Source organism: Ascidia mentula, chromosome 2 (genome assembly GCF_947561715.1).
Source record: "Ascidia mentula chromosome 2, kaAscMent1.1, whole genome shotgun sequence".
NCBI classification, from domain to species: domain Eukaryota; kingdom Metazoa; phylum Chordata; class Ascidiacea; order Phlebobranchia; family Ascidiidae; genus Ascidia; species Ascidia mentula.
The window spans coordinates 1,141,072-1,168,010 of record NC_138567.1 but is presented as its reverse complement, the minus strand read 5'-3'; the positions used below and the strand labels follow the sequence as shown (position 1 = coordinate 1,168,010).

At 36.7% G+C, this 26,939-nt stretch overlaps 4 protein-coding genes across 5 annotated transcripts in view; 2 read left to right on the top strand and 2 right to left on the bottom strand.

Moving 5' to 3' along the window:
• The first annotated feature begins 1,495 nt into the window (after window positions 1-1,495).
• LOC145889847 (uncharacterized) lies at window positions 1,496-11,273 on the top strand. Its single transcript, XM_082980891.1, has 9 exons — window positions 1,496-1,636; window positions 1,798-1,967; window positions 2,025-2,884; window positions 4,342-4,455; window positions 5,843-5,920; window positions 6,665-6,742; window positions 7,435-7,524; window positions 7,722-7,832; window positions 10,279-11,273. The coding sequence occupies exons 1-9, from the start codon at window positions 1,622-1,624 to the stop codon at window positions 10,764-10,766; spliced, it is 2,004 nt and encodes a 667-aa protein (XP_082837017.1). The 5' UTR covers window positions 1,496-1,621; the 3' UTR covers window positions 10,767-11,273.
• Window positions 11,274-11,832: 559 nt separating this feature from the next.
• LOC145889258 (spermatogenesis-defective protein 39 homolog) lies at window positions 11,833-15,809 on the bottom strand. Of its 2 annotated transcripts, XM_082980179.1 has the most exons (12): window positions 15,741-15,809; window positions 15,373-15,518; window positions 14,973-15,175; window positions 14,629-14,780; window positions 14,430-14,565; window positions 13,807-14,020; window positions 13,156-13,381; window positions 12,926-13,023; window positions 12,738-12,861; window positions 12,584-12,673; window positions 12,295-12,402; window positions 11,833-12,008 (listed from the first exon to the last, which is right to left on the bottom strand). In XM_082980179.1, the coding sequence occupies exons 1-12, from the start codon at window positions 15,759-15,761 to the stop codon at window positions 11,988-11,990; spliced, it is 1,539 nt and encodes a 512-aa protein (XP_082836305.1). In that variant the 5' UTR covers window positions 15,762-15,809; the 3' UTR covers window positions 11,833-11,987. The 2 variants fall into 2 exon arrangements, with proteins under 2 accessions (XP_082836305.1, XP_082836304.1); XM_082980178.1 differs by having other exon boundaries at window positions 11,833-12,402.
• A 580-nt stretch (window positions 15,810-16,389) lies between these two features.
• On the top strand, window positions 16,390-21,902 carry LOC145888894 (uncharacterized). Its single transcript, XM_082979764.1, has 6 exons — window positions 16,390-17,360; window positions 17,526-17,752; window positions 17,916-17,965; window positions 18,276-18,407; window positions 19,113-19,154; window positions 20,176-21,902. The coding sequence occupies exons 1-6, from the start codon at window positions 16,420-16,422 to the stop codon at window positions 20,236-20,238; spliced, it is 1,455 nt and encodes a 484-aa protein (XP_082835890.1). The 5' UTR covers window positions 16,390-16,419; the 3' UTR covers window positions 20,239-21,902.
• A 226-nt stretch (window positions 21,903-22,128) lies between these two features.
• The window catches only part of LOC145889622 (uncharacterized), a 31,176-nt gene continuing 26,365 nt past the window's right edge, over window positions 22,129-26,939 (bottom strand). Inside the window, exons 30-35 of the mRNA XM_082980607.1 lie at window positions 25,705-25,786; window positions 25,323-25,422; window positions 24,699-24,830; window positions 24,010-24,139; window positions 23,453-23,572; window positions 22,129-23,043 (exon numbers count right to left, since the gene is read on the bottom strand). Coding sequence (XP_082836733.1) covers window positions 22,901-23,043; window positions 23,453-23,572; window positions 24,010-24,139; window positions 24,699-24,830; window positions 25,323-25,422; window positions 25,705-25,786 — 707 coding nt within the window. The 3' untranslated portion in view covers window positions 22,129-22,900. The remainder of the gene's footprint in view (window positions 23,044-23,452; window positions 23,573-24,009; window positions 24,140-24,698; window positions 24,831-25,322; window positions 25,423-25,704; window positions 25,787-26,939) is intronic.

The window sequence follows — 26,939 nt, the reverse complement described above, 5'->3', positions numbered from 1 at the left end:
AAAGTGAAACACACATTTATTGACAATTATATTTAGTGTAGTGCAACACTACAAGCTGCAAACAACACATAAAAAACTTTAAACTTCGCGTATCATTTGACTGAGACCATTTATTTATATACAGAAAAATAACTCCTGCAGTAGGAAGAGTTTGGAGATTCGGAATGTGATTTAGGATGAGTTACTTCTTTGACATTGGAAACATAGATAGGAAAAAGTTTCTACAAAAAAATCCATCCGAAATATAATTAAATTTAATCAGCGCACGCTTACAGCACTCATTTGCATGTAAGTTTCCCGCTTGGTGTCGCACGAGAATCAATTAATGAAGAAGAAGTCCTTTCATTGATTGGAAATTTGAAAGCAATCCTAGACTTTTGACGCGACTCTCGTGTGACCTCAAGTGCCACCCAAACTAGTTTATGACGTCACTACATTCACGTGACTCACTTTCTACTGGGGGGAATATAATTCCTATCACACATAACTTTATGGATGCAAGTTGATACTTGTTTATTTAGAATGTGAAGATTGACGTATTTCTTGAAGCCCTCGGACTTGAATTAAAATACCTCAGTTAAACAAACAAAATTTGCAACCGGTCAAAATCAAACGTCTCTGTCATTGCTTCGCAGGTGGATTTACGGTGAAAGTTTATTCCTGGGTTGGGTTGGTGAAGCTCTATCTCTTGTATCAGGAGGAATCGCCATTTGTTCAACTTGTGGATCGAGATCGGATGAATATTCTGATGATTATGGATACGGTGGACCACCGAGCAAAGCTGCTGCTATTAACGAGGCTCATGAGTAAATTGTAAGAACTCGGTGTATCATGAGAGCCGTGACAGTATATGTTTCCGCTTTGGACTGGGAAGACATCTTGTAAAAATGTTTCCGCTTTGGACTGGGAAGACATCTTGTATTGTGAAAAACCAAGGTTTCCATGTTGTGCGTAGCGATGACCTTGATGCGTTGTTTTGGGTTTCCAAGGTCGTCGCGTTACAATTTATACCTACAAAATGTGAGTTTTTTAAGGAGAGATAGAGACAAATAACAATTTAAGTCAGTTTTTTGCGATTTAAAATTGTAATCAAAGCTACTGATCGTCGCGATAGATTGGTTTGTCGCAAGTATCGTGAAGCTATTCCAATGCGTCGCAAACTCAAAAGTCTGAGAACCAGTGCTGTGTAGGGCTAAATACCTTCTGTTCAACTCTTCGTGTTTTTGTAATACGATTAGAACGTAACAATGGGTAGCTTGTGATGTGATACAGCCGCTTTGTGAGATTTCCTAGCGAGCTTTCCACCCTTGGCAACCCTGAATGTCCAAGGAAACAAAAGGTAATCTAACGAACAGCAGATGCGCCTTACAATTCTTGTCAGTGATAGTAATGACTAAAAAGTTTTGTTAAAATAAAGTTACAAATAGTCTTTGCATTTTATCAAAACATGTTCATAAAATTTGAAAATATATCTCCCGAATCTTGCATATTATTTTAATCAAACCACGACCTGCAGGATTTGTATTAATAGGATTTATGTGATTAGTAATATTGCTTTCTCCATTGGATTATGCTCATTGCTTCGTGACATTGTTGTTGACCTTCACAACATCTTGTGGTGATGGCCTCAGATAAGGTACGTAACGATTTCTTAATTTGCAAACGTTGGGACTATTGCAACTTTCAAGCATGTTGTGTGGATTAAATAATAAAAAATTATTACATTATATGGCTCGGGAAGTTTTTGCATATTTGTAAATATCTGATTTAAATGCTCATAATAAATCGTTTTTCCAGTACCGTTCAATCAACGCTGGGGACATTCAATGTGATCCAGTCAACTTTATTGCTGGAACTGGTGGATTTGGAGATGTCTTGATTGGGTATCATATTCGTTTGAAACGATTTGTTGCAGTAAAAGTCATCCAAGCTGGCGGACCCCAAGACGAGGAGATATTCAAACGAATGTAAGTGCAGCTTATTTTACCTTGAAATTGTAGTTTCCTAAAACAAATTTCATGCAGATTTTGGGAAGAAATGGAAAACCTGCACAAACTAGGAGATCATGACAACATAGTTCGTGTCTACGGTTGGACCAAATGGCCTTTTGCCATCGGGATCGTCATGGAGTTCTGCGAATATGGAAACTTGCTTCAGTTATTACTGAATCATTCTATTTCATTGGGATTTCCCTTACGTGTCCGGCTTTTACTTGATGCTGCAAAAGGTCTCAAAGCTTGCCATGGTTTACCTCTGAAGAGAATGGTTCACGGAGACGTCAAACCAGAGAATGGCTTGCTTACTAAATGGCTGCGCCTCAAAGTGTGCGACTTTGGAAGTGCTGAACTCGCAACAACCACAGGTTCGATGACTGTAAATTCCTCGGCAAGAAGCAAGAAGGAAAGACCCCAATACACACCGATGTACACGGCTCCTGAAAAACTAAGAGACCTCACCATGAAACCCACTAAAGAACTTGATGCTTACGCTTTCGGTGTGATGGTGTTTACCGTTGTCGTGCGTGCATTGCCTTTTGCGCATGACAATCTACAGCCTCTTCTGGATTCCATCAAGGAAGGAACAAGACCAAACTGTTCCATATTAGAGGAATTGAAGCTTAATCTCAACGACAGGGACAGAGTAATCGTTGAAAACCTGGGGCAGCTGATGAAGCAGTGTTGGGATCAAGATCCATCTAAACGACCAACGATGATCGAAATCTGTGAGAGATTGCAGCAACTTCTCGACCAGCAAAACCCAGAAGTGATCGAGCAACAAGTGGAAGATGTTGTCAGACAGATGGACATCAAAGATCCCTTTCCTATCGACCTTGATCGATTGGTTCCACTTGATTGCTATTCAACAAGACAGGAAAGATTTTTAGGTTGGTTTTGATTTACAGACCGCTTAAGATTGGTGAATTTGTACTTTTAAATGTCAAGCCAGTTCAGGTCATGATTGCTTTTGAGCGCTTTTTCGCACAACTGGTCGTGTTGTCGTGGGTGTTCGTGCTATTTTATGTCCTTGCGCTATGGGGACAATTGGTAGAGTTTTAGAAATTCAAAACTTGAAGAAATTCAAAACGCTTTGCGCCGGCGGATTCTTTGTTTGTTTCATTATACGCCGGCGTGCGGGTGTACGCTCGGGACATTGAAACAAACAAAGAATTCGCCGGCGCAAAGCGTGAGTGTGGACCCGGCCTTACGGTCTCAGTTTTCCATTTTTTATGTTTTTTGGGGGCCGAGTGCAGTCAACCGTGGCATGAAATAACTATCGGTATAATAAAGTTAACTTACTATATTAACTTCACTACAATTGGGCGCAGCTAGGCGATTTTTTTTTGCAGAAATTTGAAAATCGCTGAAAAAGGTTTGGCAATATTGCTACAGGACTTTCAAGAGACGAGTTGTTAGGCTTGGATCTGTAAACCTCAAACCTAATATGTCGAAAAGCTATCGTTTGTCACTTTGAAAACCCTGTTTTGACGTTTGAAATTGATGTTGTTAGTCGATAGAATACAAGTTAATGTTTGTGAAACTTTATGCCAGAAAAGCATCCATTGGGGTATCCAGGGGGGTCCCCGTTTGCATTGTTACCAAACAAGTTGCTTCGTTACGAAACAAGTGTCGTTTTTTGTTAGTAAGGACATTTTTAGTGGTCACGTTATTGCAATGGCAAGCGGGTTTCTTGTGTGTAAAGACAACTAGTTTAGCTGTTAAACACGTTGCCAATATTACGCATGTTGATAACAACTGTTAACGCTCGCATAGGTTCAAAGAGGAATATAAGGCTACTGCTTGAAAAATAGTTTTTATTTGTTTGTTTTCTTGATAACGTAAGCCCACGTTTGATCCCTTCTGCTAACAAATATATCCAAGCCTTTCTTTGAAAGTAGTAGTAATGAAACTATGGCGCAAGCACTACCGCAAAAACTCGCATCGAGTGTTCCATAGCGTTACACAATTGCGCAAGCCAGAAAGCCACAGTTTATGCGACGATTTGCGCCAACACGTTCAGATTTTGCAAATGCTCGACCACAATTAACCCTAGTTTACACCGGAAAATCGTGGAATCCCAAAAAAATTTCGACACCCTCTTGAAAATCCTGGATATGCCTGTGGCTAAACCCATTCTCAGATTCTTTACTGTTATTTAAACAAACTTATAAATGGTGATAACCTAGTGCATTATTGTTACAGCAGCACTGTGGTAGGATATGGACCAGGTACTGCACCGTGCAAGAAAATAGTATTGTTTTTCTTTTAACGGCAATTTCACCATTAACTAATCATCACCTGGTGAAAACCTTTAAGTTTAAATAAGTTTGTATTTTGGTCACAGATTCCAACCCAAACTCTGATGCAGGAAACCGATCTTCTGCACTTGGTGAATTTACCCTTAATCGAACAATTTCTGATTCCACTCAAGGTCAAGTGGTTTCTGAACTTCGAGCAGGTAATATTGGAAACATGCATTTGGTGAAGTTTTAAGTTTACACTCTATTTGCTAATCCCAAAAAACTACACAATAGACGAAGGGTCGTCCGATGTCACAGCAGCACAACATAATTGGAGACACTCATGGGCGTATCCAGGGGAGGGAGGGGGGCGAGGGGTCCGGACCCCCCCCTTTTGTGAAATATTTTGGTCCTTGTTGATAACTAAACAGACGCCACTGTATTTTTTTGTCAAAATCCGCGTGAAAACCAGAAATTTTCTTTGACGTTGACCAGAAAACCGCATCGTGCTTGCATTAGCCATTGTTTCCAAACAGGGAGCATTGTTACCGAACACTTGGCATTGTTACCAAACATGTTGCATTGTTACGAAACAAAGGTCATTTTTCGTCAGTTTACGGACGAAACGTCGTTTTTCAGTGGCCACGTTGCAATGACTAGCGGTTTACTTGCGTGAAAGTCAATTAGTTTAGTTGTTAAACTTTGAAAGCAGTAGTAATAACACTACGGCGCAAGCACTATACGGCAAAACCTCGCATCGAGTGTCCCATAGCGTTACACAATTGCGCAAGCCAGAAAGCCACCTTTTATATGACGATTGGCGCGAACACCGGCGTTCGTATTTTGCGATTCTCGCCCACAATTAACCTTAGTTTATACCTGAAAATCGGGGAATTCCCTAAAAAATTTGGACCCCCCCCTTTAAAAATTCCTGGATACGCCCCTGGAGACACTTGTCAGGTGGAGTTTTTATAATTGCATTGCAGGGTTCTGGAGAATTTATAATACCCGATATGCATACAAATATGTGCCAACGCCAAGCTAGGAAATGTTTTGCCTTTTAGTGGTGTTTAGAGTTTTCATCATAATTGTTATAATTTTACAAGCGACAACTGTTCCATTCTTTTGCAAAGCAGTATAATGTTTTAAAATTCTGTTGACTGGTTTTGACATGTCCTTCGCAAAACGTTGGAAAATATGGGGGATATGGTTAATATTCTTCAAATTTGAGAAGGTGCGCGTTTTTTCTCGCGAACAAGTTTAATATTTTTAGATAGTATGGACGCCAAAGAATATCTGCCCTTAAGGATTTCAGCGGAAATCGATGTTTACTTATGGTTATGACATAGCAAACATTTCATATTCATATGATAAGCAATGTGGAGCCAAAAATATGAATTGTTAACTATTAAAAAATCTATTACAGCTATTATTGACATGTCACCCCTAAATCAACGCCTACGTGTAATGGTAACAAATACATTCATGGCATAACAACGCTTGTTTATCATTTTGATGTAATAATGGAGATATATTGCAAAAATTCTATTTATGTGGAGTTGCTATCATTTTCAATGTCACCTGATACATGTTAATTTTTTGCAGAACAATGCGCTGATGGGGACTACTATTCAACTACTTATGATGATGAAATATACAGTCGTTCATCAAATGGAGAAACAGGTAACTTGATAATGCAGCAAACAGGTAACTTGATATAGGTTGCTTTTTTTTACTAAGCTAAACTTTTGTATTCAGTATGTATATTGCTGTTGGGTAACAGTCGTAAATAATGCAACTGTTCTGATTACTAATGCATTCAAATTTTCGAAGTATATTGCACAATTTAAAATTTCTGGAGGAATTGCTTTCCTCATGTCGATTACTTCCACATGTAATTGCAATATCTGAAACCAGGCTAAGTGCAACTTGAAAGTTTAAATGGACAAAAACAGTCCTAGGGGGCAACCAAAGCAACTTTCCTGTGACAATTTTTTTTGCCATTGCTTAGAAAGGGGTTGGGGCCAACATTTAAATAGCAAATTGAATGAGGTTTTTGTGATTCTTATTTTTGCAAAACAAACTTACATATTTTGCAGCCTATTCAGCTAAAATAATGTCCGACCAGGGGCAAAATGCCCCCTGGGGGGCGCTTCAAGCAACTATCGGTGTTCCTTGCTCATTCAACCGAAACTTATTTCCATTGAAATACCAGTATGCATCCTTTAATTTTACTTCAGCATACTTGGTATGCCAACACATTTCAAGCTTCATCAGTAAGGGTTTATGCAATTGGGTGATTTGAAATGATCAAAAAACAAGCATCTCGGCTGATTCCACGTTTTCATTTTTTTTTGACCACCATTTTCAAATGTTTATACAAACAAAACTATCCAAATTATTGGTTTAATAACTGCACTTATTTAGGTTCAGCCAGATCCAAGTCATGCTCGTTGGACAAAGTGTTTTCTTGGTTCATGACTGTTTGCTGTCGACAATGTACAGGTATAGTTTTAATTTGCTTTTTACCTTTTGGCTGTCTGTGTGTACAATCATACATTAGTTAATACTACAAGACGACTCTTCTGGCAAAAATACTTGTAAGTATTAACTTTTAGGTTGCTATGTTATACATCTTGTAGTATTATACAAATGTCCTATGCTAATGCATTAATATATACTGAAATATTTGGTGGTCCAAATGTTAATTTCCTGAAATCTTGATGGAACTTGCAAGTATTTGCAACACACAATTAAATTCAGTTGGTCAGAATGCGTGCAGTAAAACATTGTTGTGATATTGCCGCCTAGCTCTGTAACACCATTAACCACCTTGGCACTTTTTACTTCGAAGGCCCATTAGAGAAAGGGCATTCTCCCTTTTTGGAAGCAAAAATAATACACATGTCAGAGCAGAAAAAATGGCAGAGTTAGTTGTAATACAAATTTCTTAAAATAAGTGTATTATCTCCAATAATTTTACAAACATTGCAGCGCAATTTGTAGTAAACTCAATCAAGATTCAATAGCATAGGCTGTCCTTTGGATTAATGCATGCCTGTAGGTAAACTCTACTTTTTCAACTCTTGTCCATGCCTTGCTGTTTTTTTTCAAATATGAAAGATTCTTCATTAGTTGTGAAAATTTTGTGTGTCATTACTTATTGTTAAAATTGTTGCCAAAATTTTGTTTTTTAGACACTAAAAGGAAAGTTATTCCGAGTACATCTGGTGACGTTGTTCAAGCTGAGATACAGAGAGCAACAGTTGAAGACATCCAATTAACCAGTATAGACCTTTGTTATAACTTGCATTTATAGAGTGTTGTTTCTACACACTTACACAAACACAATTAAGTGCACTGGTGCCAAGTACAACCAAGGCATAAACACCCTTGTTGATTTGAATGTAACCATTAAGAATTTCAGAAAATGTGTGTCGCAAATCATTTTTAATGTCACCTGATACATTTTATTTTATTGCAGAACAAATTCAAGGCACTGAGGAGCGTTCAACTACTTCTCATGACGAAACATACAGTCGTCCACCAAGTGGAGATACAGAAAATGCAACACAGGAAACAACGCAGCAAACAGGTAACGTGATCTGGGTTGCGTTATTTAACAAGCTAAACTTTTATATTCAGAAAGTTAATTGCTGACTTGGGTAATATTTATAAATAACGCGTTTGTTCATGATTCGGAAAATAACTTTAATGTTCTTTAAAACCTTTGCAAAACAGTGGGAATAGTTTATAGTAAAGCAAAGTTTTATCCAACATCAAAATAATTGAACAAACAATCGTGGTCACTAATCTGTATGTGAACAACATAGGGTCATGGACCAGAGGGATGTTAGTTGACAAAAAAAATGGCCAGTTGACAAAAGTTTGAACGCGGGTTACTCGGCCGCCTTACGAGGTAGCGACTTACTTTTTCCACACAAAAATAGATCACTGGCTGAACTTTTAAAAATTACGCTCATATTCGAATATGAATATGAAATGTGTATAAGCTGCAGACAGATGGCCACTGTTTCGACCTAAAAGGTCTCATCAGTACAGCTGGTGTGACTATAAGACGACTTTCCTGACCAAACGGCCAAGCAAAGACTTCCACTCAACTATTGGCTGAGCTTTGCTTGGCCATAGTGTTTCCACCTTGTTTTCTCCGTAAGGTTGCACCTAGTTTGGTGCCCAACGGATGACGGTGATTGTATAGTCACCACCAAGTGGAAGTCTTTGCTTGGCCGTTTGGTCAGCAAAGTCGTCTTATAGTCACACCAGCTGCACTGATGAGACCTTTAGGTCGAAACAGTGGCCATCTGTCTGCAGCTTATACACAATTCATGTTATTGGCTCCACATTGCTTATCATATGAATATTAAATGTTTGCTATGTCATAACCATAAGTAAACATCGATTCCCGCTGAAATCCTTAAGGGCAGATATTCTTTGGCGTCCATACTATCAAAAAATATTAATCTTGTTCGCGATAAAAAACGCGCACCTTCTCAAATTTGAAGAATATTAACCATACCCCCTATATTTTCCAACTTTTTGCGCTCCCCGTGAAAGGTAACAGAAAAAATTCCCAGTTAACAAAACTTTGGCCGCGTGAAACTAGCGATTCGCAACACAAACATCAGCATTATCCACGTTATCTTCACCTACTTCACCCTCGTCGCTTACACAGGGGGGATTTATGTCGACAAGACTACGCTCAACATTGGATTGATGTTCAAAGATTTCGTCAGTTATTTCTTCACCATTAATATTGTCTTCGGTTTTACCATCAACATTACAGTCGCCAAACAAATCGAGATTTTATTTGTCCTTCATGTTTTGCTCAGAAGTATTTTAGATTTAGAATTTTGTTAACCCGTTTTTTGGACATGTCTTCGGCAAAAAAATGCTTTATCAATACATGCCATGAAGAGGGGGTATGAGGGTCAAATGAAGTGTACGTGGATAATGCTGACACAAACATGTCTACTGTTAGGTTACCTCGAGCTTGTCCTTTTGCGCACTTCGAAAGTGGGGCGGGGTTTCTCCTTCGAAACTCTCGTACTCTCTCGATTGCGACACGACCTTTGGGTGCTTTCCCTCCTCGATCTCTCGCTAGACTTTTAGAAAGTTCCTGTATTGCATGGCAGATGGTACCACCAGGCATGCTTAAAGCTGCAAAATCAAAAGAAAAAGAATTAGATGGTTTTACCTCATAAGGCAAAACGTATTTCCGAGCATTGCTGTCGGAAATATACAGCAACCGTTTCCGACTGCTTTTGACGGGAACCCGCCACATCGTTTGCTTCCCAGATACTCCAACGCCATACTTCTCCACTCTTGTAGGCTGCAAAATAAAGTAAACGAAATTAAATTTACATATATTAACAATAAACAATGATCGAAAAAGAGTTCTTGCCTTTGGCTGGGTACAAACATTCAACTAGTTCTGAACAATCGGCTTCTCCATTGCTTATTTCGTAACAATGTATGTCGTAGCTTCGCCCCGATCTCTCTGCCCGCCGCGCGGCCTTGACCCTCGCTGATTTCGATCACTCGGCTCGCCGACTTATCAGATACGCTAGTCGACAAAACTTTAAACGCACATAACTCTGCCGTTACTCGTAAAGGTATTTGTGTAAGCTTTGCAATAGTAGAAGAATTGTTTTCCCCCATAAATTTTGTGTCAATCTATGCATCTTGCAAAAACAGTCAGTTGAAACAGTTGAAACGTTAAAAGTACAGGCATCAGTAAAAAAAATTGTGAAGTTTATTAGGCGATAAACACAAATTATTTTTCTGTGCAGTGACATATTTTTGTTTCATTTTGGAGTAACAAAAGTCACAAATAAAATGCATAATTTTTTTCTGTAATTTTTCCTAAAAAATCCCCATTTATAAAAAAATATCCGTTGATGCTCTTTAGCGCCACCAACACATTTTCCGCGAGAATTTACACTTTGAAATGAACGTCAGGGTACGGATAAGCAAGATGTCGGGTTTATTTAAATCAAAAATCAATTTCTATTTTATTTCAGATAAAAACATCGATCCAAATTCCCTGAAAAAAATTTACGTGAATTTGTTGAAACAAGACAAATATTCTGAAGCAAATGAAACAAAAAACCAACTTTCAAGGTCACTTGAAGGTCTTGGGGCAACTGCAGAAGAATTGAAAACAACTGGAGATGAAAAGAGAGAAGAGGGAAAATGTTTGGAATCGATTTTATTTTACGAACTTGGAGGTGAATTTTATTCAAGGCATCACGATGACGTGACAAGGGTGAAAGGTATGGAGGGTTGTGTTCGGGGTTTGAGTCTGACATGCAGAGATTTGATGGAAACATCAGATTCGAATCAAAAACTTGAAAACAAACGAATAATTCGTCGTCATGTGATCCCACTGATGAAAATTATGAGACTCAAAATACTAATTATTGAAAACGTGGAAGAAGGAATTAAAGGTGTAAGTGACTTGTGGTGTTCGCACTCGATTGCATGGATTCAAGGTTTAATCGGAGATTAGAATCAACAATTAAACTTGGACTTGAAATGATGAGGAAACAGTTTGGTGAAAACTCAGCAAAGCAAAAGTGTTCGGACATTTGTTAAACAACCTTGGTCATGTTTGCATGGAAACAAATCGACTGAATGAAACCGTGGATTTTTATCAAAAAGCAATCCAAGCTTACAGAATGGCAACAGACATAACTGAAGAGAGAAGAAAGGAGGAGATTGAAAGAAGTGAAAACAATTTGCGCATAGTTACAGAAAAGTTGCAACAGTAGGCATTATGACATCACAACTGCATAACAATTGTAGTTTCTGGATTGGTCAATAAGCATGAAACAGCAGTAATAATTATGTGTAAATATTTTCCATAAAATGTACTGTGGAAACTTTTAATGCAAAATGTATTGGATTGAAATCAAAACCTGGAGTATTGTAGAAAAATGTTGTGTTTGTAAATAATATTGGTTGTTGTTTTTCACCATGTCAATATTTAATTGTGAATGCAATAAAAGTAGATTTCAGACAAGTTTTATGGTGAAGAACGAGATTGTTGGGGACAAAAAAGTGATTTTAAAGACATTTGTATTAAAAGTTGTGCAGAAAGCAGTTGCACAGATCAGTCTTGAGAGTGGATAAGGTAAAAAAGTATCTGAAAGGTTTGGAAATTATCAAAAACAATGACTAAATGTGTAAGATCTATGATATTTTTAGAAGTTTTAAATGAACCGAAACTGTAAGTTGCAGTTTTGACACAAGGAATTAAATCCATATTCTTGCCGACCAACCTTAATGTGTAAAAATTTAAAACTTGTGTTGCAATTTACAACTGCGATTAATTTTTTTTGGTGCGACAAGATAAATTTAGTGGTGATGACATCATGACTTGCTTCTTCGTGACTTTGTACTTTTTAGGGGGTTGTGAATGTTAAATATGAGATACTTTTAAGCATGGAGCACAAACAAGACTTCCTAACCTGTGCCTTTCCACTTGTTTCTAAGTGTTTTGTACATGGGCAAATGGTTTTGACACATTTAGGGTATATTTGCATTGCAGGTAAGTTACACACATAACCACGATATACATTCAGATATTTTGTTGACAAACCAAAGTTTAGTAATATTAAAGATCACATAATGTAAAGCATTGCACACATAATGTTATAGAGTTAAGTTCAAAATGCTGATTAAAATCAACTTGGATGTGGATGAAACCGACAGATTACAAAAAACTATATCAGTTTTTCCATTTGATTTCCTGAAAAACAGTAAAATACTTAACAGCAAAAATCTGTGTAACAAAAACTTGACTGGTGTTGTTTGTGGATTAGTGTAATCTTGGGGTTACTATGTTTTGTTTATCAATTGAAAGTTATTTGATGGCAGCATGGTATTGGTTTAAACTAGGGAACCTTACAATAATTTACAGGCTGCTATGAGTCTTGTCTTGACATTCTGGGCATTTAGGCACTTTTTGTCATTTTCCACAATCACAGATTTTTACAATGAAACTTGCCTGGCAACCCTATGTTATGGCAACTCACCTGTGATCTTAACTGATTTGACAAATACTGCCTCATATGTTGGTTAGCTTGCGGGATTTTATCAAGATACAACATCAACTGCTGTCGATCACGTTGATAAACAAGAGTCTGTACAAAAAACTCAACTTTATAATTTACCTCAATTCAAATCCACTGTAGTGTGACAGTTGTTAAAATACATAATATGTAATAATTTATATTTTTAGATAAATGGTTTACACAAGCAGCTAAGGCTCAATGCAATGGCACTGAAACCTAATGACCGATATGTTAGCTGATAAAACCTTACATCAATTACAACTTTGTAGCATTTCAGTTTCATTGACATTTCCAATCTTTTATCGGATGTTTCAATTTCAGCGCAATATTTTGCAAGAGCCTTTAAACAAAACATGGAAGAATATGAACAGGTTGCAAAATACAATGTAAAAAACACAACAGACATCATCTGGAGCATGATTTTTACTCAGAACGTCGACCACTCGATCAAAACCAATAACAGCTTGCAGTCTTGAACTCCGAAACAATGAACGTGGAACTGTTAACAAAGTTTCTATATCACGCCATCTGCAAAATTGTAATTAGTTTAAACAAACATTTCAAAAGTGTATGTGTAACAGAAATACTTTGCCTTCTCATTCTGCACAAAGCTGCAATTGTCGTAAACATAAACTGCCTTTCACTGATTTTATGTTGATTGCGAATTGAAGTGGGACTACTTAAAAGACCCTGAAAAACAAGGTTGGATTTTTGTGCAAAACCATATATATACAAACAAACAACAGATAACAATAAGCTAAACATACAAAGAAATCAGGTAAAACATATTGAAGCATTTTTCATGTTATTTTTTACATTTACCTCTGCCTCTCCCCAATGATAATAACAACAATAAAACAAAGTGTCCACCACTGGTTTGTGGATAATTGCTTCTTTACGAGGGTGACTTTTAAACACCATGACTTGACCAGTTTTCTCAGCAGCGCTGTCAGCATCCTCCACAGCCGATTGCCGTTCCATCATCGCGATTTGTTCAAATATTGCACTGGTTTCATTCGCAAGGCGAATGTCAGCATCAAAATAATATCTGAAAAAAGAAGTTTGTTTGTAGCTTTCACATGATAACTGTGGGTTAAACATAAGTTTTTAAAACCCAATGGAAAATTTATACATTATTTCACTCAGTTAAAAAACAGCAGTTGGCAAAATCATTAACTAAAAATTATTACAAACTGGACCAGCCAATGGCTATAAAGTGAACATAGAGTGTTTGCACTATAGTTTTTAAACTAAGCTATTTTGTAACCGAAAAGCAAAAACATTTGCACTAAAATGACATACATTTTACTACAATCTGAACAGCATTCCGGAGCAACACTCATTTATACAAACCCCTGGTAATATATGTGAAAGAACAAGTGGGTCAGACTCCATCTTTGGGTAAGAGTCTACCAATATCTGGGTTATGTAATGGGGCCATTTATTGTAACTTTCTGTTCACAAGGAACTCACTTAATACAGTCTTTCAACCCTGATGATCTAATTTCAGGAGTGGTTGTTGCGGTCGATGCAAGACATTGTTTATATTTCAACATTGCAGCTTCTTCAGTTCGACCAAGGGCACTTAATGTTTCGTGTAGTTCATCAACTTCACCAGCTTCTCGCAGATAAGCACAATAATGATCCACTGCCACTGGACGACTCATCAGTTCTTTGCTAAATATATCTACAAACATGTAACATATTTTTTTGTCAGCAACCATGTAATTGTCAATGAAATATTTGCTATTAAAAGCATTATATAAGTTGCCTTGGATTATTTTAAGTAAGGTTTAGAGCCTTTCAAATCATTTTTATTTTGTATGTTAATAATTATTTAGTATAAGGAAAACATTTATCGTTCTTTGCTATCTACAAATATGTATACACCATATATTCAAGATAGCCACCATATATAATCGTCACCATGATATGTGTAATGATGTTAAAACCTAATGTAAGTGGCCTTCAATTGTAAGATGTTTATTATTTTAAGTAATGTTTAGTGCCCATTTTTGTATCAGAATCTGTTTCCCTTATTAGTAGATAAATATATGAAGTTAAACATTTCCAGACATAATTAATTTAAAGTTTACCTCGTTTTAGTGTGTCTCGCATAAAAAGAGTTACTGCAACAATTGCATTGCCATCATGTCGATGAATTGCACTGTCCAAGAGCTTAGTTTTTTCATCTTTCGACTTGTATAGTTCAAGTACATAGGGATTGCCAATCTGATTACAAACAATAATGGTTTAAACTAGGTGCTGCTGGGTAGGCTTTGCAGTTTTACCCACCAATAAATGACGCAAAGTGTCCGACACTGAAGGAGCTGCAGCTCTATCTCGCTTTGCATGCACAAGTTGGCGTCGAAGAGAGTTGATTTCTGTTTCAAGTTGAGCCATGTTTGTTGCGGATGGAACAGCTTTTTTGTCATAGTTGGAAGCAGCTTGAGATGAAAAATGATGATGTTTTTATTTAATAAAACATTGACTGTGTATTTACTGACAGTAATTATAATATTATTTTGTAGATGCAGCTCTGTTTTCCAGGTACAACGTACAACAATTTGTCAAATGAAGTATTTGAATATTTTTAAAGTTTCTTCGAGCTTGTGGTTATTGTAACCATGAATTCCAACCTTCTGTGATGGTCATGGTTTGTTGAACATTGTTGGATTTTACTGATTCGATTTTTGTAGCAGGAGGTAAAGTTGCAGATGAAGGTTGAAATTGTTGTTTTTTTGGCATCGATGGCCGATGGGATCTGGCCGACATGGCTCGTGGTGGAGTTGCCTCAGCAACGTAACTCTTTTCACCATGACCATAAACACTTGCTTGGTTTCTATAAAAACAACAAAGATAAAAATAATTTGAATCCTGATTTGCATATCAAACTTTTTGAAAGGCCAATTTCATATTTTAAGGTCTGCGCAATCAAATCTCGCCAAAAAAATCATTACAAATAACAAACTTTTTTGTTTGGGGTTCAATTATATTATTAGTTTAGCTTAGACAACAGTTGAAACAATTGCATTTTACCTTTTGTTGACAAGTGTAGCTGTTGAACCATCGAATTGAATTTTTTCGATGCTGTCTTCATTTTCATCATCATCATCAAAGTTGAATCGTTTTAATGAGGTTCCACTCCAGTATTCGTCTGAGTCAGCTTGCTGAGTAACTCCCGGCTTAAATAAAATACCAAAATAAAAGATTTTCCAATAAAATCTTCCGGCGAGGTAATCCTATAGGCTACAGCATGTTATGTTCTCAAACTTTTATTTTACTTTTGATTAAGAATGGAAAAAACACTATTTTAAATCAACACTATTTTAAATATTTTTCCACAAAAACTAGTATATATTTGATTGCGCAATGTGTGCACATATCCGTTTTTGGAAATAAATTACCTGCCGGCGGACAGAAGCCATGATTGAAAAAACTTTATTCCCCTATTCTACGCAAAAAAACAAAAGACAACTTGACAGAAAAAGTACCGGGGAATTTATCAGCAATGATCGCAGGCTTAAATATCGGATACTTGAATTTGAAAAAAATGTAACTCATTTTTGTCACCTTTTTATCATTAGTTGTAGTTGCCTAGTTCACATAATTTGTTTAATTATGTATTTTAATCGGCGTTTCAGTTTGCTGTTTTTTGATGAATAGGATTAAATAAAAGTAGGTCTAAATAAAAATATTTTGGATTTCCAACGTGGAGATTTTCTATGGTGGTTGCGCAAACTTTTTCTTCTGTGTGTAGTTTCCAAAAGTTACGTGAGTTGGTTTTGGTTCAGATTCAGAAAGTTTGAAGGTTAAAATTGTTGCCGTGTATTTTTTTTAACTGATAAGCTTCTATTTGTAGTGACATGTTGTAAACCTAAATAGATAAATGTAAAGGTACAGGGGTATGTGGAAAAGTCGATAATAAAAATATTTCAGATGAAAATTATGAATTTATTTAGATGCATGCGTTCCATTGTGTCTGACTGTTGTATCTAAATCCAACATGCTTAAATACACGTATATTTTTTAAATCAATGCCTTGGTTTCAGCCGAAGTTGGTAGTTTAATGATAAAAAGTGTAAAATGAAGTTTATTTGCTCGCGTTTAAAGTCTGCGATATTGGTTTTGCTTTTGTGTTTTGTTTGTTATTCTCGCTCTCAAAACAATGCTGATGAAAACCCAGTTTCATCATCTACAATTTCAAGCACAACAACCACGCTGAGTACAAAATCTCCATCCATGACAACAACACTGGCAGCAAAAACTAAAGAAAAAGATTCCACCCCAACAAGCACATCCACTGTTTCAACAACAACTGAGAAAGGGAACACGAATGAACCTCCACCAGCCACAGTAACACCTGTTACGACCACTACTTTTGATGGTGGCAATAATGTTGAAGCATTCAGTACAACTTTATCAAGCACAACTACAACTAGTATAGAATCTGGTCAGAATGAACCAGTTGCTCCAACAAAGTCCAGCGCAGGGAAGGATTCAAAGAGCCAGAGTACAATAGTGGACACAAAAGCAGAAACAGAAGCAAAACTTAGTCCCAGTACATCTAGTACAAGTTCATCAACCTCACAAGAAAATAAGAGTGACCAGATTACAACAACAACAGAAGCAGAAGTTCCCACTAGTACAGAGAGAATCACAAGTCCTACAACAAAACCCCTATCTTCAGCATCTTCTAGCAGTGCAACAGTTCCCATGGAAACAACTGTTGTTCCTTCAACACAACAACCTGTGACCAGCATCGGTACAACGGAGGAAGCGGAAGTTGGTAGAGTGGGAAACACTTCAGTGCCGCAAACCTCAACTACTTATGAAGTTGTTGAAACGTCTTCTGTTTCACTGTCAAAACCTGGCAATGGAAGCACCAATGTGGTAGAAAAGAACAATTCTAGTTCTGTACAAGGCAATACAAGTTCACCAACCTCGACCCCTGGCTCAGAGGAAACGACCTTGAATGTTGGGACAGAGAAAGCAACTGAGTCGACAACACCAGAAACAACACATGGGTATAAGATTTCATGCTTGTTTAAAACTACATGTTCTTATGCCTACATTATTGGATTAAATGTGATACAGTCAAGATAACATTGACTTTTGTTTCAAATCTATGCGTTGATAAAATGTTCAAATAACTTATTGTGCGTAAAAATTACATGCTTTTTATTTTACAGACAAGATCCTGTTGTAACTGAAGCTCCTTCGCCGACTTTAAGTCCATTAACAACCAGTTCTACAACCACTACCACCATATCTACAACATCAACCACAACAACATCTACAGCACCTATTACTACAACAATAAAACCTAAAACTACAACATTAAAACAAACAACAACAACAACATCTTCGTCAAATTCAGTGGAGACAACCACAACAACAACTGCAGTTAGCAGTACAGGTATAATTTAATGTTAGTGTTGAGTAACATTAGGTTTATTGTTTTGTAACTATGGCAGACAACTAGATTGATATTTAAAATTAGGGATTTTCTACATTTCAAGACTAAAACTTTCCTTCAAAGAAAATCTCTATGATTTAGAAATACTGTTCTGTTCTCACAGGTTCTGGAAGTATTTTTGACTCGGCAAAGAAAGCTGCTGAAGATATTGTGGTAAATATAAGACTGCTATCCGAAATTTTTTTTGTTTTTAATTCCAAGATATTACATTCCTAGAACTCATATATTTCTGTGATAAGGATCTTATACTAGCGCTGATCCTTTTGGAATTCTAGGAATATAATACTAATTTGTAAAGACAGATCCGTCGTTCACCGCCTGATTCCTGTAGTCACTTTCTGACGTTTTCTCTATTAATTCCAAGATAATGCTAAATTTATATCAATATATCCTGCCTGTAAAATAATGTTTATGTTGTGTTATAACAAAGGTATTTGGTTTTGACATGATAATGATTTTTTAGAAAAAGTACGGAGGTCCACAAGTTGCTGCAATTGCTTCTCTGGCCGTGCTCTTGACAGGGTTTGTGATTTTTGTGACGTGTAGAATATGTAAACGCCGTCGGTATGGAAGAATTCGCAGCAGAAGATTAAAGGTTTGTTTTGTATTTTATTAAAAAACTATGTTCTCTAAACAAATGAAAGTTTTGAGTTTGGTGAGTTGATAACTTTCAATAGAAAAGTTAAAGCTGGACATTTTTAGCAGACGTTTCAAGTATAATGTTTGTTTGTACTTGAATTTAGTTGTAATTTAACAAAAATGTTGCTGTTTTCTTGTGATTTTTTTTTTATTTAGGACTATTCATTCACACTCACACAATTTTATCAGTTGTTACAAGTTGTTTTAGCATCCAGTTCTTAAATTGTTGATTGAAATTTAGGTTGAAGTGCCAAACCCTTTCAGTATAGAAGCAGTGGGTTGATTTTATTATAAATGTTGTGTGTATAACTGTTGTAAATTGCTTGGGTAGCTATTTCACAGTAGTTCATCTGTTCTGTTCAAGTTATTGGTTGCATGCATGGTACTTTAGATATCCAGAAACTTTGTTCTTAACTTGTTAGTATTAAAACATGTTAGTGGCTTGATGGCCTGTGTGTTTTGTTGTACATTATATTTATTTTGTAAATTGTGATTTATTTAATTGTGAATGTTGTTTCAAAAATTGTCATTGATTTTTTGATGACTTTCTGTTTTCCAACATCAACATTTGATGATAGAACATGTTTTTTGCATTCAGATTTATCACAATCAAAATTTTATCCCACAATTTAACATTAACTGTTATCAATTTGATTTTCAGGAGTTTGGTCAAGAGAAGGAGTTCTTACTAACAGATCAGACGGTAAGTTGATAATTAACCAACCATGTGGCGTTCAAGTTTGTAAGATGTTACATGTTGCCAATACCTCCTTGCAAATTGGGTAAAAACACTTTTCCTGGCAAAGAATTTTACTAATTCATCAAAGCTTATATTACATGCTTAGTGACGAAACACTATGGTATATTCAAACTGTTGTTTTGCTGCAATTTACGACTGGTAGAAAGTGATTTTGAACTGAACTTTATCAATAGTACGTAAATCAGTTGGTAAAAATTTCATTAGAGAATTAGAGATACATTTTGTTAAATCGACTGTAAAATGCACCCAACAGTAGTGCCTGCAACTAGATATGGGCGTTCATAAAATATTAAAGTGGTTTGTAATCATGTGTGGTTTACCCGCCCACAAAACAAACAAAGTTCTCCTTATTCAATCGTCCACAACAGAGCTGAGTGTGAGCACCCAATTCAATCCGACTCAATTACTCTTGTTTTTCTCCGTTCACATTTGGGTGTTGTTTGTATAACAAGCCTGCTCTGTATCAAAGTCTGAAGTTCGGTTGTTTGCTTAGCATCTGTGTACAAGATGTGGTATTCAACACACAGTTTGGCACTTTTGTAGCGCAGAGATACACTCGTACACGACCATCCACTCCCAAACTATTGAAAGATTTGCAAATTAAAATTGGATAGAAAAACAGTAGAAAAAAATCAGCTTGAATTATTTTTATCCATGCCAAGTTTTAATAAAGTGTCAATTTTGTGATTCTGTAACATACTGTATTGTCTCTAGGAGAAAAGGTTACCATAATTTTTTAGCCACCTTTCTCTTCAAAAAGATATCTTAAGCCTTACCTGAAGTAAATTCTAGCTACTTATATTTGAATTTTGTGTTCCAGTTAATAAACAATCAAATATTATGTCAGTAAGTCCAATATGTAATAAACCTCTCTACCCTACAAAAAAGCTCCACTGTAAGAATAACTTAAGGTTGATTTATTACTGTTGCCACCAATCTGTATTGAAGGATGTTGTGTTTTCAGGGTGGGGCTTACCACAGTGACCGACTCACGCTCCTTGAAGGAAGTTCGGAAGATGAATTTTAACATTTTTCTCCGAGGGAATTCTTCAAATGCAAGAAAACCTGGGTTGTGGCAAATTTTGCGATGGCGTCAGTAGCAGTACGTGCATGGTTTCTATAGCGATGTTATGTTGTTTTATCATTGATTTGTTTCAAGTTAAAAACGGCAAATGTTTAGACCCGTGAGGTCAAAAGTTGTCATGATTTAATATAGTTGTTGTTCTATCGACATTTTTTGTCTACAGTTGTTTATTTTTGACCTCACAACACTCGGCGTGTTCATCATGATTTTATTCAATTATTAATGTAGCAAAACCCTATGTAAGGTTAACACGTGTGAATGGAGCATAGTGTTTTAGGATTTGCAACTACGCTTAGGAAATTTAGGCTTTCTTACGTCCATGCCCACTAAGTTTTTGCTTCATATATGTGTTTTTGTTTAACTTTGTCGACATTTTTTATGTTTTGCACAAACGCTGTATTGATTCAATAATTTTTACAATATTTTCTGGAAAACTCGTTTCACTGTTTTCCACTCAAGTGAAAAAGTTAATTGTTTTTATTCGAAGCAAACTTTATGCATATTTACACAGTAAATGTTGTTTATTCTGAAACTTCACAGCTGAATTAAAAAGTACATGTGATGTTAGTTTCCAGTTTAAATCAGAGGTTTCCAACCAGCATAGAGGTCCCGAGTAGTAAATGGAAAAATTTCTGAAATGAAGTCAATTAATCTGACAAATTTCATGACATGTAATACATTATTGAACTGATCTTTGTTTGGGCAAATAGCACAAATGATCGACTGTTCCAATTCTAAAATGTAGAGTGCTCCCTGTCAAGTTGATCGCAAAATTATTTCCAAACTGCATGTGGACTTAACGGCAGAATGGTTGGATGCCCCTGGTTTAAATTGTCAAAAATAAAATAGAACTTTGGCAATATGATATTTCAAACTCACTTTGTGTTAATAATGCTCCTTTGTGTAAAGTTTATGTACATTATTCAATCCCATTCTTTTGCGTTTCTTTCTTCGCCAAACTTAGTATGACAAAATTGACAGTTACACCAACCTGGTCTCCAACTACTTACACTGTTCATGTAAATTGTGTTGAGGATTTCAAACGTCCTGCTATTTGTTTTGTGGATTTCATATTATTTTGATACATGTTTGTAATTAAAAGTGCTTTTCACTTTTACCCATAACTTACACTTCATTGTAATTTTTTGCTTGATAAAAAAATTCAGATGTTTGTATTTTGTTTATGAAGTTGAACATTGGAGGTGAAACTATTTGCTTTAGTGCAATCTTTTGCTTGTAATGAATTAGATGTCGTAAACAAACCTTCAATTCACACAATTCCCTGCAGTGCAAGTTACTTCACGATACGAAGTGGGGATGGTTTTTATCTGTTGACACGTTGTGTGATGTGATGAATAGCAGACTCGTCATGACATTTTGTAAACAAGTCGATTGTTGCGCAATTTACCAGAGTAGGAAGCCTAAAAATCCGAATACATCTTTTTCAATATTCCATTGATATTGTGAAACTATGAATCGTGTGCTTTTTTTCAAATTAATTAAATGGATTTTTGATGAGAATTCTTCAGTACTTTCTCTCTGTGTTGTTTATTTTTTTGTAGCATTTGTGCTTTTTTATTTCGTGCAATTACAGGTTTCCATGCATATTTAGGCTGTCTTGTTTTGACCAAGTAGATTTGGGATCTTAATTGGGTTTCAAAGCCAGTTGTGTTGGTTATAAAAGCAACTAAGAAGCCTAAATAAACACTTTCAGATTTTTTCTTAAAATGCCAACTGCCCAAACAGTTAATGACGTATTTAATTAAAACGTTGGGGTTTATTTTGTTAAAATACAAACACATATCTTACAACTGGCTAGCACACAAGTTTGAGCAGTTTATTTGTATTTAACTTTTCTAACATTGCACCAACATTTGAATATATTCAATATATTAAGTATCAATACATCTCGGTTGAAGCATGAAGTACCACAGTAAAAAAAAACAACAGACAGAAAGTGAAACAATGTTGTGCTTGTTTTAACACAAACCAGGCATAAAACCAGCGTGTGGGCATTTTGTTTGGGTTGTTTAGCAACCCTTATTAATGTAAACATGACACAAATTAACACCATTGCCCACAAAATAACCAACATGAAGCCTCACAAAGTAGAGCAATTTTCCCCATTCATTTTTGACAGTGAACTGCGATAGGGAAGTACTGCGCCAAGTGTTACAACTAGTTTTGTTGGCATGGCAACTAACCAGGGACCAACATATTATAGGATTTGTGATAACGATGACCATTTTATCACAGTAGGCTGAAACAATATATCAAGTTTTAATAATTGGGCACAGATGGCAAGAGTATTTGTCGTAAGTATAATATTTCACTGTTTGGTATGAGCATGTAGGTTTCTGTCTTAGATCACCAAACCATGTGTTTTTTATCAAAATGTTTATAGAATTCACTGAGGCTTTTTTAATAATTTTGTTACTAGAGGGGGAGGAGAACTGATATTTTATCAAGCATTAAATTTAAACACGAGCCTGATCTGCAATAAATGGAAATTTCTTCAACAATTCACCACAAACAACAGGATGATGTTCTACAAAACTTCCAACAGACTTGATTGAAATAAACAGAACATGATCTTCACGGAGTGCTACGTGTTCTGGTCATTATGTAGAATTCCCTGCAGAAGATCGCGTTCAGCCGTCGGTTTCATACCAGCCACTGGGGTGAAAGTGGGGAGGATCGGAGTGAGGGGTTGGATCAACGGATGAGAAGTCAAACCACTTGATGGCGCTGCAGGACAGATAATAGTTATTTTATAGTGAAGTTTCTCGAAACCAAATCATTCACTCAGCAACATGATTGCATCACATATAAACCCAAACTAAAATTGTGATCTCATCAGAAGCAACCAACAGCTCCTTAAAAATCAAGACTTTGGATAGTATTTACACATCCATATGGTATTGCAATACTGCAAATGCTTCTACTGATGTTAATGCCGATTAATCATCCAGTTCACTGATACATCCCAGACACAAATGAATATATATAGTATATGAAGCAAGTTTCAAAAATAACCCTTCGCCGCTTAATTGTGAATGATTTTGACGAACTTCATTTAAATAACCAAAGTGACATTGACTTTTAACGGTTGTCTTAGAACTGGATTTGAAACACATTTAATTGTTTTCCTACTTACCGACTGTTGAGGGCACGGAGCTTGGTGCTAGGAAGGGGTTATAACGCCCTGCAACCGTCGTCCTTACTGGCACGTCTTTGCTGCCACCTGCCGGTGGGTTAAAAGCTGGTGTTGGTATACCTACGATAATAACAAACTTGCATAAAATTGTTTCAAATAAAAAATTATCGCTGAAGTGACAAAAAGTTGATTTTCCAGATGTAGACTATCGCGAGATAACTTGTTTTTGCGACTTTGTAGGGAATGAAATAAAAGCAGGTTTTTTTTTAAGTTTTTTGTCTGATTGTTCGATCGTTAAACAGTTTATTGATTGAACTTTTGTTTTGTGCTGTTGTTTGTAAATTATGGTTCAATGTAGATGCAGAGACACACAACTCCCACAGTTTGAGAAACCCAACCTTTCGTTATTAAATAAATACGGTTTGTGTTTGAATTCGGGATTATAATTATATATTAATGCAAATAATGTTGCATTGGCGGTGGCATACGAATTTCAGAGCGACCGCGAACCACACCCGTGTTAAATCTACCACAACATGTTACATATTCATCCGCACCTTCTGACGCGATCTTCCTCTGCGACATTCGTTGTTGAGCTTCGTTCACCATCTCAGCAGCGGGAAGTTTCGCCACCGGTTGCTTCGATGATTCGTTTTCAAGAAATTTCACGAACATTTGGGAGAATGACTGCAAACACGAAGAAATGTTAAGAATATAAACCACGTCACGGGTGGTTACGTCAGAATTTGTACGTCATAAGAAACAAAAAACGGCGTTGCTTTTGTATAGTCGGTATCTGTACAGATTACAAAGACAAGTGTCCAAAGTTAATTTGTCTAGTGCAGTGTTTCTCAAACTTTTTCCAATCACGTACCGCTCATTTGTTTTTTAATACACTGCGTACCACCGTATTACTATACCATAACTGTTATGACATATGTGCATTTGTAACGCAGTAGTATCAACGTGAAATTGTTGCACAGTTGAATACACGATGTCAGAATTACTTCAACAGTGCAACAATTTCACGTTGATACTATTTCGTCACAAATACACAATAAAGAAAAACGACATCATGTATTTGCAGCGGTTTTGGCTTCTGCAAAGTGCGGCAAATTGTATGGAGTAGACTAAATCGCGTACCACTTAAAAAGCTCTCGCGTACCACAGTTTGAGAACCACTGGTCTAGTGTGTGACGTCATTTGCATTCGCGCCGAACAGGAAACATTGACGCCGTCCACTCACCTCATTCAAATCCGTCTTTTCGCCTTGGTTGGTTTGAGATTGTTTCGGACTGGGACTTCCCCCTTTACCTCCCCAGGGAATCCACCCTCCGACCCAACTCGCTTTCGGTTTTTCCAACTTGATCAGTTCGTCCTGAAACGAAAGCAGAGCGGATTTATCAGCTGAAGTTATGACGTACTTTGAAAGGTTTAAGGTTCAACCATTTGTTCTCATAGTTGCATATTTTTAACAGTTCCTATCTGACAAATTGATACCAGAGTTTGTTGAGCACAACAACTTTAATGCCTTGTCAGTTGGTGTTACAACGTGTCTTGAGGTTCAATTTTGTTTGCGCTTTATATTGCGGAGCGTTTTCATTGACTTTATGTCACAATGATTAACATTTGTACTGCAGTGTATGGTATAAAAGTACAAAACAAGTTACTTCAATAGTTTGCTTCATTAAACGAAATCGAATCAATTCCAACAATTTATTGCATCACTTTTTTTATCTGTAGCGAAACATCAACCGAAAAAATCGACATTTCGTAATCACGTGGTGCTAATTTTAATCCCACAATGCAATGCAACATGAGCGGGAAGTTTCAAACCCAGGTAACACAAACGTCACAAAGCCCCTTTTACCTGAGTAAAACCAATGACGCTGGCGATGAGACGGAGAACGTCAGGTTGTTTGTTGGTTGGACTTCCAAAATAACCGACCAACAAATTCTTTACCAATTCCCTGGAAAATATACAAATATTATGTTGTTGAGTTGCAGACAGAGTTTCGACCTCCCAGCTTTCATCACAGCAGCCTGTGACTGATCAGCTGACAAGCCAGCCGAAGACCACTACACTTTGTGGTACATTATATCTTGTTTTCATTACTTGGAAGGACCGAACAGCGCTTCGAAAATGCGCGTTTGGTCATGTCACTCAATGAATCAATCATGTATTGGGAATGATGAAAACGTACAGTATTGTGTGATACGAACCGATAAAATAAATAATATTCACCACTTACTTATCGACCATGGTTTCATTTCTGGCGTTCAAAGCGTGAAGTCGATCCTGGGTTTCTTCAAGGTTAAGTTGTTTTTCCGAAACTAAAACGTGTTCGATTTTTAGTTGTTGTCGAAATTTATTCAATTTAAAGTTTAAGCAAAAATATTTTCTTGTGTTAAACAAACGAAAACCAGGACAAACCAATTTTATGCTGAAGGAATTCCAGAAAAAACATAGGGGTTGAAATGCAACCCAATAAAATCAACCCTTCTGTAAAGTTTGGTCTTAAAAATCCCAACATTCATATCTTCTCTCGATAATCCTCACACGTGTTGGTGCAGTACTGAATGTAGTGCACTTGAAACTGAGTGAGGATAAACTCCCAATCAGTTCCTAATGCAGTAAACCCAACACAGCATAGCATGATATTTTTTATTTCTTGAACTGAAAACAGAACCTTTCCCTCGAATGAGCAAAGCACTCCTTGACCTTTCAAATTCTCTGGTCTCACGCGTACAAAATCTTCCTAAAGCTGAATACGATTTATTTATCTCAAACCTTTTACCTCAGATTGTAAAATAGTACAAACTGGCCGATGGAAATGTTTCAAAATTATTCTGCTCCCTTGACCTCTTTACACCTTTTTTCCACTCGCTTGGCTGAGTTGAAATTTTCCACCTTCACCGCAATCTCATCGACAACTGTGATGTCACAACGGGTGCCGACGATCACAGATTGCCAGCTGAGATTACGTTGCTAATGGCAACCGAACGTAAAGCAACCAAAGCAAGGCAAGCAGAGAAAACATAAAAACAACTCATAATCTTCCAATGCACACGAAGGTCGGTTAGTTTGAACGAAGAAAACATCGAAAACCCGAGTCGATCTCTGCCGGCGCGTGTGAGCGCCACCCAGTGTCACAGTTGCCTGCAGAGATTAACCCGGGTTCGACAAAAAACTAAAAAATCACCCCAGGCTCGGAGAAAGTATCACTCGACAGGCAAACTGAAATATTCCTCACATTGGGTTGTTTGTTGTATTGGGAGAATACAATAACACCGGGACGCAAACTTTGCGGCAAACTTGATCCACACATAAGCCTAGGTAACATAGAAATCTGTGCGAAGATTATAGATCCAATTTAGCGTAGTATTTTAATTCCAGTATATAACCAAAAATAACAGGTGGTTGCTGTGTTCAAACCTAAACATTACAATTCGCACAGATTTCTATGTTACGCAGACTTAAATGTGG